Source organism: Cyclospora cayetanensis, unplaced genomic scaffold (genome assembly GCF_002999335.1).
Source record: "Cyclospora cayetanensis isolate NF1_C8 unplaced genomic scaffold, CcayRef3 CcayRef3_contig_2, whole genome shotgun sequence".
Classification (NCBI taxonomy): Eukaryota; Apicomplexa; class Conoidasida; order Eucoccidiorida; family Eimeriidae; genus Cyclospora; species Cyclospora cayetanensis.
In genome coordinates this window covers 17,186-29,763 of record NW_020312147.1, presented here as the reverse complement: position 1 = coordinate 29,763, position 12,578 = coordinate 17,186, and the positions used below count along the sequence as shown (strand labels likewise).

Genomic DNA, 12,578 nt, shown 5'->3' with positions numbered 1-12,578 from the left:
GTGGAGGAACAAACGGGCGAGCGAATTCTAAGGCTCGAAGTCTGGCACAACCAGCTCAACTACGAGGTAAGCAAAAACAACCACCTTCTCAGCACCCCCTTTTCCCACCCCCAAAAAACGAATCCCCCCAAGGTACTCACGGTGCGCCTATGCAGCAGCTCCCCCTAGGCCACTCGTACACGCCTTTACTCAGCCCCTATTCGTCTTCTAAATTCTGACGGATTCTTCGATAGCGCTCTTTGTTTCATGCGGTGTCAGTCAACACACACACACATACATCACACACATATAACACACACACATAACACACACATATATACACACACACTGGTGCGTTGTAGAGCCTTTCCACCTGAAGCGTAATGACAGCCAGCTGGGCTGTAGCCTGTGTTCTTGGACCGTGTCATCGCTGCTGCTGCTGCCTCAATTCTTGCTTGCCGCCTTCCCGTCTTCTGCGCGCTGCCTACGGTGTACATGCTACTTCCTTTTATTCTGCCTCATCCTCTGTGGTCCTCTCGAGGCTTCCATCTGCCGCATGCATGGTTACCTTCGCGGCTGCCCCCACTCACGGCTGCTGCGTAGAACGAACTGTGCGGACCGCTCTCGGAAGCATCGCGCAAAAAGGTCTCCAGAGTTCGCTGACTCATACTCACCGTCAACCTTTCCGCGGGATGCATCGTGTGCCTTCGGCTGCATCTATCTTCTCGCTCTTGATCAGCCTGCAGTCTGCTGCTCTCTGGCTGTCTTCAGCTGCTGCAGCGTCTCGATCGTGGGCGTTGTGGAGGACTCCCTTTCTTCGTAAATCTCCGCTCAAACGCCTTCATCTGCGGAGCTACTTCGCAAAGGAACCTCTTGCGGTGGGCAGCCAGCCTTCCGTGCAAGTAAGCCCTCAGAGAGCGATGCTACCAGGAACGCTTCAAAATTGCATGCCTCGCTGCTGCGGCAACAAGGCACTAAAGAGTCCTCCTGATTCTTCTCGGTGCTCCAGGAGCTCCCTGCTGCTCCTGCTGCCTCCCGCTTTCGTGGGTTTGACTGTATATACGTATGCATGTGGTGTATGTATGTAGTGTATGTATGTAGTGTATGTATGTAGTGTATGTATGTATTGTATGGATGTAGTGTATGTATGTAGTGTATGTATGTATGAAGTGTATGTATGTATGTAGTGTATGTATTGTATGTATGTATGTAGTGTAGTGTATGTATGTAGTGTATATATATATATATATATATATATATATATATATATATATATATATATATATATATATTCTCTCCCCGTCTGTGCATTCTCCCCCCACTTTGTCTCAGCCCCCACGAGGCACCCCCACCGTCTGCTGAGGAAATTGAAACTGCCAGCCGCACAACAGTAAGACCCTCGATGGAGTTTCTGATTTGTATGGCCTGAGATGGAGGGAGAGGTGTGTGTGGAGGGAAGCTTTGCGTTTTCTTGTGGTGTGCTGCCCTCACCCTTTCCTCTGCCGCTGCACACGAACTCGCAGCCGTCTATCCGCCCCACGCTGCCGCTCGCTGCCTCACTTCTACCCATTTCTGTTGCATCTATCACCTGCACATCCTCGGCTACGTACTCTCTTGGCACAACATCTTTCCAGCAGCCCTCATTGCCACCGATGGAAAGGAGACTCGCTGCTGCGCGTGATTGCGCAGGGACCTGTTGCACGGCTGTTTAGGCGGATCGAGCGACTGAGGAGGGAAAGCCAAGAAAGGGTGGCAAAACAGTTTAGAAAAGAGTTGCGGCATGTCCTTAGAGACGCAGACACAACCCCTTCCTAGGCACAACAGCTACCATGAAACAGAGCCGCAAGGAAGGCTTTCAAGGGAGCGTGGCTCCAAGGGCGAAGCTGTACAGACAGCCGAAGCGCCCGCTGTATTCGTGTCACTTAGACGCGATATCTGTTCTTGTCGCTTAACCTGGAAGGCTAAAGATATCTCGCGGCTTGTTGTTTGGCCGTTTTGACGGGGTGCCTACCTTTCAGCTCGCCTCCCTGCGACACGCACTCCGGAGGCAAACCCTCTTAGCGCAGGGGTAGAAGGTAACAGAGGCACTGGCGAAGCAGCGCAGCGCAGTTCGGCTAGCTAGCTAGCTATACAGTAGCTACCTAGGGAACTCCTGGCTTTTTCAGCGCCCTACAGCGACTGCGTATGGGATAAACCCTTAAACGCAATCCACTTAGGGTATGACGTGAACGTGCAGCGCTGTCGAAATACGCTGGAGTCGAGAAGAAGGCATCGTTACGGAGCACGCTGCATGGGGGCAGGGACGAATGGCGCTTTCTGTCGGCTTTTTCTTCTGGGAACTCGTGCACCTCTTGCTTGCCCTTGCTAGGAGGTTGACTGTGGGTATTGCTTCCAAAGGTTGCCACTGCCCTGAACTGAGGCTTGCATCTGTGTACCTGTGTGTGTGAGCATGTCTGTGTGTGTGTGCCTATGGGAATGCGAATGTGAACATGGGTATGTGAATGTATGTGTATGTGAATGTATGTAAAAGTGTGCACGTGTGCATGCGTGCATGGATGGATAAGTGAACGTACGGCTGTGCGAAGGTACGTGTGTATCTACATGCGCATATGTATGTGTAAGTATGTATGCATGTGCATACGTGTGCAGAAATAGGTGTGTGTGTCTGTATATATGTACTATGTGTGGTAGTTGCGTGCGTCCTGTATGCCGCGCAAGCTAAGATTGTGCGACGCATGACTCCAAAGGAGAGCGTTTAGACCATTTTTCTCGCTTTGCTGTGTCCTCACAGCTAGCCCGGCGAAGGGTGTGTGTGTATGTGTGGCTCTCTCTCTCTGTGTCTGTCTCTGTCTGTCTGTCTGTCTGTCTCTGTCTGTCTGTCTGTCTGTCTGTCTGTCTGTCTGTCTGTCTGTCTGTCTGTCTGTCTGTGTGCCTTGAACGGCGTTTCGGGAGGGTGCTCCTGCGGTGTCTCGAGCGGCGAAGATATCCAGCGCGCTGCGGCAGTCGCAGCGGCCTTGCCTAGAGGGTGGCGTTTGGACGGAAGCGCTCTTCCCTGATTCGTAGGAGCGCCTTGCAGCGCCTTTTGAGGGGCTTGTCTTTGGAACCAATTGGCAGAGAGTTCAGACACCGAAGAGAGAGAGCTGCGTTGACTTCAGCGGGGAGTCGGGGGCAGGGGGGGAGCCGCTTTTGCCCCACGGAGGCACTTGTGGCAGTCTGAAGGCCTCCTCTCTCAGAAGACAGGCGCTTGACGGCGCTGTGTGTCGAGCGAGCAAAGAATGCAAGGGAAGAGGGTGGAGGACGCCGCGGAAAACAGCAGCAGCGGCGGTGTAAATGCGAATATATTAGGGGGAATATAGGACAGACACACACCCGACCGCGCGCAGCGCCTTTCGTCCGTGCGCGCGAGAGAGAGAGCACCAGCGTGGCTGCAGCAGCAGCAGCCGCTGCTGCTGCAGCCACGCTGCTGCTGGCGTGGTGAGCGAGTGCCGACAGCGGTCTCTTTCAACGCCTCAGCACTTCTTCTCGGCACTGAAATGCTCTAGATCTTCCCAGCGTTTACTCAAGCTGCGCGCTGCTCCGAGTATTTCGGCACGATGACTCCCGCTGCCTGAAGGGCTCATGCCGCGTGCTTCCCCCGAGCGAAGAAGACGCGGAGAGCGGCCGCCCTTGCAGCCGTTGGCTGCTGCTGACAGCTGCTGAACAAACTCTCAAGACGCCTCAGAAATATACACAAAAGACACAGCCAGCGGCAGAGGCACATCCGAAGACACTGCGAGACAGCCACCGGCCTCTGCGGCAGATGTATATACAGCAGCAGACGCCACTCTTCGCAGGATACAGCCCCACGCGCGGCTGCTTCTTTCTGCACGCCTCTCTCGCTGGAGATTAATATTCCACGCGCCGTTTTTCGAGGGCACTAAGCCTTTGTTGCGCTCTCAGAGAAACACTTCGAGCTCCACCCGTCTCCTCGCGCGCAGCACGTCTGCCGTCAGCACATCGGACCTCGTGGGGTTTCCACGGATTGCGCAAACCTTTTGGAGGCTCTCGTGCCACTGCGTTCTCCTTTTAAAGCCAAAGGGTGAGCGCGGTGCGGACGAAGGGCAGGAGAGAGAGGCGGGGGAGACGAGGGAAGGAGCGGGCAACTCCTCTCGGGGCGGCAGCGGCACCTTCGCTGTGTCTGTGTGTGTCTCTCTTTCGCGAGCACCACTCAGAACCGACGACCAGGCAGGGAAAGGCAGATTCCCACCTGCCACCTTTTCCTGCTGCCAACTCTCTTGCTCCTTTCGCGCGCTCAAATTTACTCCGTCCAGCCGACCCTCTCAGCCGCTGAAACTCGGCGCTGGGGTGTATCCCCAGCAGGGCAATTCGCTTTTCTGCATCCAGCCGCCACAGCGTCTCTTCCCGCGCTTTTCCGCAGCAGCGCCGGAACCGATTGGCTAGCCACCTGGCTAGCCGCCTCGCTGGCTGGGGAGAAACGAAAACGCTCGCCAAGGCGCGTTGCAGCGAACCGCCCAGCACCACGCGTTGTACCCACGACCGTCCTCCAGACAGAAACGTGCTGAGAAGGCTTCCGCCTCTCCAAAGACTTCCTTTTCTTCCCCTCTTCCCGCATTCCATCCCCACTCCCGCTCTCTCAGCCGTGCTCGCCAGACACTCGACGGCGCGTGAAGAAGGAGGGGTCAGTGAACAAGACCTCTTACTCACCAGCTCCATGCCTCTGCGCCTCTCCCCCAGCGTCGTGCTTTCCTCAGTCGTCTCCTAACTTCTTCCGAATATGAACGAAGTGGAAGACGTTCAACCCGGCCATATTTACCAGCCTGGGAACAAGAAGGTTCGCTGTCTATCCAAACCAACCGCGTGTTGCCGCGCACAAAAAAACAGCCAGCTAGATCCCCCTTCCACGGCTTCTCCTTCTCCCCTTCAGCCTCCCCCTCAAAGAGCCTTCTCGCGCTTGTCTGCATGCACTCCTCCTGGCTCTCCCTCCATCTCTCCGCGCCGTCTGCCTGATCGCTTTTCTCCGCGTGTTTCTTTTTTTTTCGCCTCAGGAAGTTCGCCTGGTGTATCGCATTCTCTCAGGACCTTATTGTGGGCGCCATCAAAAGTCTTTCTCTTTAACCGTAGGCAAACAACCTCGCCGCGCGATTTGCTCCTCAAAAAAGAAACACACACACAGCCTTTGATATAGAGATATAAAGAGTAAAAGCCTCTCCTCCTCCCAATATCTCCAACGGCTTCTCCCTCTTTTCCTTCTCTCTCTTTTCCTTCTCCCTTTTTTCCTTCTCCCGTTTTTCCTTCTCCCTTTTTTCCTTCTCCCTTTTTTTCCTTCTCCCTGTTTCCCTCTCCCTCTTTTCCTTCTCCCTTTTTTTCCTTCTCCCTTTCTTTCCTTCCCCCTTTTTTCCTTCTCTCTCTTTTCCTTCTCCCGTTTTTCCTTCTCCCTTTGTTTCTTCTCTCTCTTTTCCTTCTCCCTCTTTTCCTTCTCTCTCTTTTCCTTCTCCCTCTTTTCCTCTCCTTTGTCTTTTCTGTCCGTCCCTTTCTCTTCTTCCTCGTCCCCCCCGCGTTCTCTCGGCTGCATGCGTTTTCTGCGGCGATTCTTCGCGTCAGCTTCGCATCCCCTTCTTGCCTGTTCGAAAGCTTCAATGCGCGAATAGACTGCGCCCACTCTCTGTCGCGCTTTGCATGCGTGTCGCAGAAATGGGGTCTAACAGGGGCATGGGAAGCCGCTCGCGAGGCGAAAGCCTTCATGCAAGACACGGGGAGACTTCCCCCCTTCTTCGCTTCGCCGTATTCGCGAAGTCGCCTCACGAATGCTTCCGCGAATGGCCTTTCCAAGGGTTTCCTCGCCACAGAAGCGACCAATACTGGCAGTTCTGATTCGGAGGAGATTTCTGGATCCGCGCTTTCGGGGGTGGCTGCAGCAGCTCCCGTGGCTGCTGCCTGCTCCCCCGCTGTCGTCGCGCCTTCCTGCCGCTCTGGCGGCACGAAAAGATGCGGCAAGAAGGCGAGCACCACCGCCGTCTCCCTCGCGGAGAAGTCTTCCGAGCCTCCCCGCTGCGCCTCGAGTGGAGCAGTCGACGCTGCAGGCGCGTCTCCGGAAACCAGCGGCAGCAGCAGTGCAGCATCCGCCATCGAGGCGCTCCTGTACTGCAGCAGCGCCAGCAGCAAGAAGGGCAGTGGCAGGGAAGCTGCCTTTCAGCGAGCGCTCTTCCGCGAGAAGGAGACGCAGGTTGACGGCGTCGCCGCCTCTCTACAGCTACTGGCGATGGGTTGCTACTCCCAGCAGCAGCAGACGAACCCTGCAGCAGCAGCAGCAGCAGCAGCTGCTGCTGCTGCTGCTCTGAATTCCACCACACGACCCCAGATGGCTCTCGATCTGGCAGCGCTCAGTCTCCTGTCCGCTCGCTCAGAGTTGCAGACGCAGCAGGACGGCACAGCGAAGAGCACGGGCTTGCTGCTGCAGCACCTGGCAGCTCTAGATCCTTCGGCGGCGCTGCTGAAGCTGCTGTCTGGCGAAGGAAGCAGCGCGGCGACGGCAGCAGCAGCCGCAGGCGCAGTCGCGGCGACAGCGGCTTCCCAAGCCGATCAGCAGGCACAGCCGTTGTCTCTCACTGCCTTCTTGAGCAGCGCGGAGCAGCACGACGGCTCGCAGGCAAGGGCGGGAGGTGGACCGTCTCCTGCTGCTCCCTATCATCACCTCGTTCATAGCCAGTCTCCGGATACTGCAGCCTCGCCTTTGTGTTCCCTGGAGACGGGAACGTTGGATCTGAAGGTTCTCGGAATGGATCTCAACACCGAGAGCACCAGCCCTCCAGGGAGGCTCGTCGTTGAAGCTCCGTCGAAGGGGGCAGTGTCGAGCCACATGTTGCCGAAGCAACCCGCCTTTCTCTCGGAGCTGTTGGAAACAACCGACCAGCAGCAGCAGCTGCAGCAGCAGCTGCAGCAGCAACTGCAGCAGGCTCTACTGCAGTTGCCGCCTCAGGAGGACATGTTGAACGCGCTGCAGTCGCTGGCGAGTCTCCTAGAGAGCGGCAGCAAGGAGCAGGGAGAAGAGAAGCTTCTCGCAAATCAAGGCGCCGATCTGCTGACGCTGCTGCAAGCGGTTACAGAGCAAGGGGAGCCGCAGAACCAAGCCTTGGCCGTGCTGCAGCAACTGCAGCAGTTGCAGCAGCAGCAGCAGCAGCAGCAGCAGCAGCAGCAGGAGGAGCCGCCGCTGGCGCCTTGGCTGGAGGGTTCTGCCTCAGCGACACAGTACAGCGGAACGCTAACGATCAGCAGACGACAGCAGCGCAGTGAAGAAGTTCACGCATCGGAGAAAGACAGGCCGTTTGCTGCTGCCTCCCTGCTGCGTTTTTTGAATGGCCAGCAGGGTGTGGATGCTCCTGCTGCTGCTGTTGCTGCTGCAGCAGGAGCTGCTTCTGCCGCTCAGTCCCTTGTCTTTGCCGGAGGCTTCGAGACTTCGAGAGAACATGCAGTGCTAGGCAGCGAGAAGCATGACGCATGCAGCGGCGTCGCCTTCCGAGAAGACCCCAAGGCGGATGCCACGACACGCAGTGCGAGCACTTCCTCCTGTGGCAGCTTTCACTCGCGTCTTGCTGCTACAACGGCGACTGCTGCTGTGGGGAAGGCTGCCCATCGCTCGCCCGTAGAGACACCCGAGGGAGTCGCCGAAGCTCCTGAGGCTCTTCCCGACAGCAGCTCCTCCTGCCAGCAGCAGCAAAAACGCACAAAATTAGAGGCTTCATCGGTTGCAGCGGCGTCTTCCGTCACGGAAGCTGCGTCTGCATCCTCCAGTGCGCGAGCGCTGCCTGCTGCAGCAACAGCTGCAGCAACAGCTGCAGCAAGGGAGAAAGCCTTCGACGAGGCGGCCTCTCCTCCTCCCACAGAGAGGACCCCTGGGAACGTTGGATCCTGCGAGTTCGATGCTCTACCAATTCCTTGCATTCCCCTTTGCTGAGAGGGCGCTGGGCAGCAGCAGGCAGCCTTCGACCCGACAGCCGTCGCCTCCTTCATCTGCTTTCTCTCTTTACAGTCGCTCCCCGTGAAGGGATTCTGGTAGCGGGCTTCTGTTGAATGCGTGTCTCGCCAAGCAGTCATAGGATTCTTGCTCTCTGCGGACTTGTTCAGCAGGGCTAAGAACTTTGTTTTCCTCTTTCTTTCCCAACTGGGAGAGCCGCGGCTACCTAGCTACCCCGTAGGCGGCTCAGTCTTTTGTTTTGGAAGAAAATCTTTTGATGAATTTTGTTGCCTTTGCGTCCCCCTCTTTTTACCAGTGCAGTGGAACGTAGCAGCCGTCTTCCCGTGGCAGCGGGCTGCCTCCTGGTCTGTCTTCTGCCGCATGCGAAAGGCATCCGTTGCACACCAGCAGCAGACAGACGTTAAAAGCTGTCTGCTGTCACGGCTCGTAGAGAACAAGGCATGTAGTGTAGAAACTCGAGGTGCAGCAATCAGGGCTTTCTTCGGGATCACGCCGTGGTCGGTAGCTACTTGAAAAAAATTTTTTTGATATCAGTGAGGCTGCGTTTGCGCCTGTTGTCGTTGTTCGTGCACCCTAAATTTCAAACACTCGGACCCTTCTAGGGTTCCGAAACGATCAGGTTGCGCAGAGATGCCGAGAAATTCCTCTTGTCTATGCTCTTCTCAGCGACATCGAAGGTAAATGTCAATTGTATAAACGTGAGGGGGAAGCAACTGGAGCCTTCTTGGCCCCCTATGAATGCACGGGCACTCGCGTGCGTCTTGCATTGCAACCCTAATAGGTGGCTGTTTACAGTGCGCAAAAGAATCTGCACTCGGCAGCTGGTATCGCCGAGATTTTGTTCTCGCTCTCCTCTCATGCCATTTTGCCTCGCAAGCCAGTGCGAGGAGAGAGAATTATGAGCTAAATCCTATTCAATTCAACTTTGCTTTTCCTGAGGAACTGAAAGCTATTTTGCTTAAGCCTCCGCCAACACAGTTCAACTACGTAAACACATCTTTTCCTCACGGCGTAGCCCCTTTTGCAGGAGCGTACCGCTCAGTTTCATGTACCTTTCGCAAACAGCAGCACGTTTCTCCTTCAACCGGTGGAAGTGAGCAACTGCATCGCTAGAGTGCGATGCCCTCAAGCAAGGCAGCGAATACGGCGTGTCCTTGGTATTATTGCAGCACTTATTTCTAGCACCACAGTGACTGGCGGAGAGGCGGTAAAACGAAGGGAGGCTTCAGATGGCGTCATGCCGAGGAGTGCAAACTCAAGCACACCCTATTCAACACTGAGACAACACCCCCATAAAGGTGTTGCTGTAACACGGAGAGTAAAGTCAATTATTCGGCCTACAACTAGTGCAAAAAGCAACCAACGGCAGTTCTAGTAAACAGAGAAATGAAGTGTTCCTCCTCATTTAAGTATAAAGCGTCAGGTTTTTCCAAAGATGCTAGAAGGCGTAATGAAGCTGTCGATTCAGCCCAGGGCCCTGGTCTGCAGCGCATGTGGCCACTTGCCGTTTTGCCACACCACTTATCCTTTCATTTGCATGCTTCGGCATGCTCCTTCATCGCACTAGTGTGTATTTATTCCTATTTCCATGAAATGTAGTTATGTGTGCGCTGTCATTGGGTCGTTCCGTTATATTTCCACTTGTCGAATGCCATCCTTGTTGACGATCTTTACCACGAAATCTGTCTGAGACACTAGAAATCGGTTCGCCAGTTCGTGCTTGCATTTCCTAAGGATTTCCAAAGCTTCCTCCTCTGTCAGATCCTCCTTGTACCACCGATCTAGTAGACCCTCAACAAAATAGGCAGCATATCCATGGGCGCCCTTCCTCACTGGCACTGCACTGGCCAGGTAGTCAATCCAATACAAGGAGGCCCCACCCTACATCCAAATCACATGAATAAAGCCACAACACGTGGTGAGGCACACAATCGCAAAGAGGATCCAATGCAAAAAAGACGGGAAGGGGCGTGTGCCTTGACTTCCTAAAGAGATACACGCATTGCTCCATGCTCTGCTAGCGTTCAAGCTTATGAATACCGAAAATTAGTTGTCTATATTAATAATGGCGCAGTAGGTACGCGAAGAAATGCAGAGCACCCGGGCATAGTCTCGCTGCTATGATACAAATAGGTCGGGCCGAGCCGAGCCTACGAATTGCTACCGCCCGTCATGAAATTAATCAGACTTCTTAAGTGCGCGTGTGCTATGAGGAATATAAATGCGTCCCCCTTTCCAACGTGCAGCCTAAAATACATGGATTTTGCAACCACAGCTGTTGTGTTGGTGCAGGGTCGTCCCTCCATGGGTAAGGGCCGAATGAAGACTAACAAAGACGGCGGTGCAGCTCCTCCTACTAAAAAATACTGATCTACTGCACTGGTAGAGAGTGCATACTGGAGTGCTACTTTGATATTTTTTACTTGTACGCCTAGCAGTATTCCGCTGTCGGCGGTTCAAGTAGCAGCCACCCACCTCATCGCAGCCTGCCACCATAAGGTTGACCTGATAAGGGCTTCGCCTGAGGAAGTGCGCCAGCTGCTGCCGAGCAAACTGCGCTGCGGCTGTCGTAGATAGCTTGATGCTGGATCTGTAAATCACAGACGATGTCGTGCAAAGCAGAAGTGCAGAAATGCACGGCACGCTGACGAGTGGGTATGATGCAGCGGTCAGCGACGCTTTCTTTGAAAAGAGTGCAGCCGCCCTAAGCGAATGGCCAGTGCTAAAGCGAATTTCGGAAGGGTCGGTTGCATTGAAAGCGAGGGGATCCCGGCAGTTCAAATAGACTGCTACCTATGGGATGCAGACAATGCCTGAGGTGAGGTGTCTGTACACCCGGTAGGGAAAAGCCGCCGGAAGAATTCAAAAGGAAGCCCATTTTCACGGACCTGAGTCTGTAGAGATGCACGTTTTTGCGGATGTACTCCCCGAATTGCACTCGGTCGCCGACTTCCCCAGACAGAGCCAGGAGTTTGTCGTCGTCAACAACCAGCAGCTTATCTTCATCTTTCTTCATGCGCACAATGGAGCTGTTCGCATACTTGTCCGCTGCCACCACCGCGAAATCCTTGCCCCGTAGGCCGATCAACGTGTCCATCTTGATGCAAGGAGGGGGAGCTGGGAAGCGGTCGCGACAGGAGAGAACGTGAGAGTGAGAAGAGGGCACCGGCGGCTTGGGCGGGGAAAAGTGCCGCTCTGAGGACGGAGGCAGAGCGAACACCTACACTGAAAAGAATCACGGAAAGGGGAACCCCCTATGTAGCTGCCGTTGATACAGGGGGCTGATGAGGGAGAAGGAGAGAGCTGGACGTCCGAGAAACACTGGTCGAATTCCAGCGTGGCACCTTAACAAATGCACACACAGCTTGGGAGTAATACACTGGAGAAGATAACCTGCTGCTTATTTCCTCAGTTTCTTCGCGTCCCTCTTCAGACGCGCAGACAAGCACACAGGACTGCGAGCACTGGCGCTAGGAAGTGTGGCTGCCACGGGTGCCGCATGAGCTAAAAACGCAGAATTCGGGGCACTTAACAAAACATTGTGAAATTCGAATATATTTAGAGCCGCAAACACCCAGGAAAGGCTGACAGTGTGCCCTGTCCTGCCGCTGACGACCCCCTGTGCATGCGCTGCAGTTGCCAGACAGCTACTCCCCTAGTGAGGCATCTACTGGACGCCCTTCTTTCCTAACATAAAATATAACGTTCACTATCTAAGCACCCGACAGCGAAAGCTTGCCTCCGCCTAACCCGAATACTGGACACCCCAAGAGTGTGTCTGCGTACTCACTAGGGGGGTGTTACCGTGGTCAAACTTACAGTTAGAGCCAATCTGCGCAACGCGCTATTTCCGTATCCCTAAGGCTCTCAGAGAGCCCCTAAATAAAGTGTGTTGAGAAGCCAGAGGGCCCCGGCAAGCGGACTGTAGCGAAGCGCAGCATTGCATTTTTTTTAGTGGTATCAAGTAGCTGCGTACGATTGATCTAGACGCTTTTTAAACCATCCATATGGCTGGTTAGATGGCCACTTGCTTCGTGGAGGCACACACAGTTTGCAGGGAATATGAGAGCAGAAGTTCGGCTCATCGCTACAAGCTACAGGGCTAAGGGGGAGCAGACCGAGTCGCTGGCAAGCGATGTTCGAGCTCTTGGACCGTCTCTGGAGTTTGGACAAAAATCACGATGGCTAGATTTAGTCTCAGCCTCTAACTGCAGCTTGCCATAAGTCTGTGCAAGTAGGGATACCAAACACTCATACAGGTGCTTTCCCATGGAGCAATAGTGGGGCCGCAGTCAACGCGTCCATTTGGGTAGTCCGTAGAGCAGTAGTAGACTAAGCGTGGTGCAGCGTCGTCACCGCATCCTCCGTGGCATCCATTTAGATCACCCCACCAGCGTCGAAAGCCTCTTTATGCGGGCGCCCTCTGATCATGAGAAAAGGCACAGGGCCGCCTGATCACGCCTTCAGAAGCTACCTTGAGAAAACCCTCCGTGGGAAGGACTTGTGGAAAATGGAACTGTGGAACTGGCGTAAAACCAGCAATTAGTTGCCACATCCTCAGAATTTCCTCAACCCTACCTAGGCCGTCCGCAGCCGGAGTCACCGCTTCCTGAGAGCAAGAACAGTA

The 12,578-nt window shown here is 54.7% G+C and overlaps 1 protein-coding gene across 1 annotated transcript; it reads right to left on the bottom strand.

The window, feature by feature from the left end:
- Nucleotides 1–7,076: 7,076 nt before the first annotated feature.
- LOC34621487 (proteasome subunit beta type-2-A) lies at nucleotides 7,077–11,048 on the bottom strand. Its single transcript, XM_026337700.1, has 3 exons — nucleotides 10,836–11,048; nucleotides 7,702–7,842; nucleotides 7,077–7,193 (listed from the first exon to the last, which is right to left on the bottom strand). The coding sequence occupies exons 1-3, from the start codon at nucleotides 11,046–11,048 to the stop codon at nucleotides 7,077–7,079; spliced, it is 471 nt and encodes a 156-aa protein (XP_026193485.1).
- Between the last annotated feature and the right edge of the window lie 1,530 nt (nucleotides 11,049–12,578).

What these genes read in the sequence shown, in the direction of transcription:
- LOC34621487 (XM_026337700.1), bottom strand. Translation starts at nt 11,048, where the DNA reads ATGGACACGTTGATCGGCCTACGGGGCAAGGATTTCGCGGTGGTGGCA. An exon ending in ATCTCTACAGACTCAGGTCC is followed by an intron (nt 7,843 to 10,835) that starts GTGAAAATGGGC and finishes GGAGGAGGAGAG; the next exon opens with GCCGCCTCGTCGAAGGCTTT. An exon ending in CCGATGAAGCCTCTAATTTT is followed by an intron (nt 7,194 to 7,701) that starts GTGCGTTTTTGC and finishes CCTCCAGCCAAG; the next exon opens with GCGCCAGCGGCGGCTCCTCC.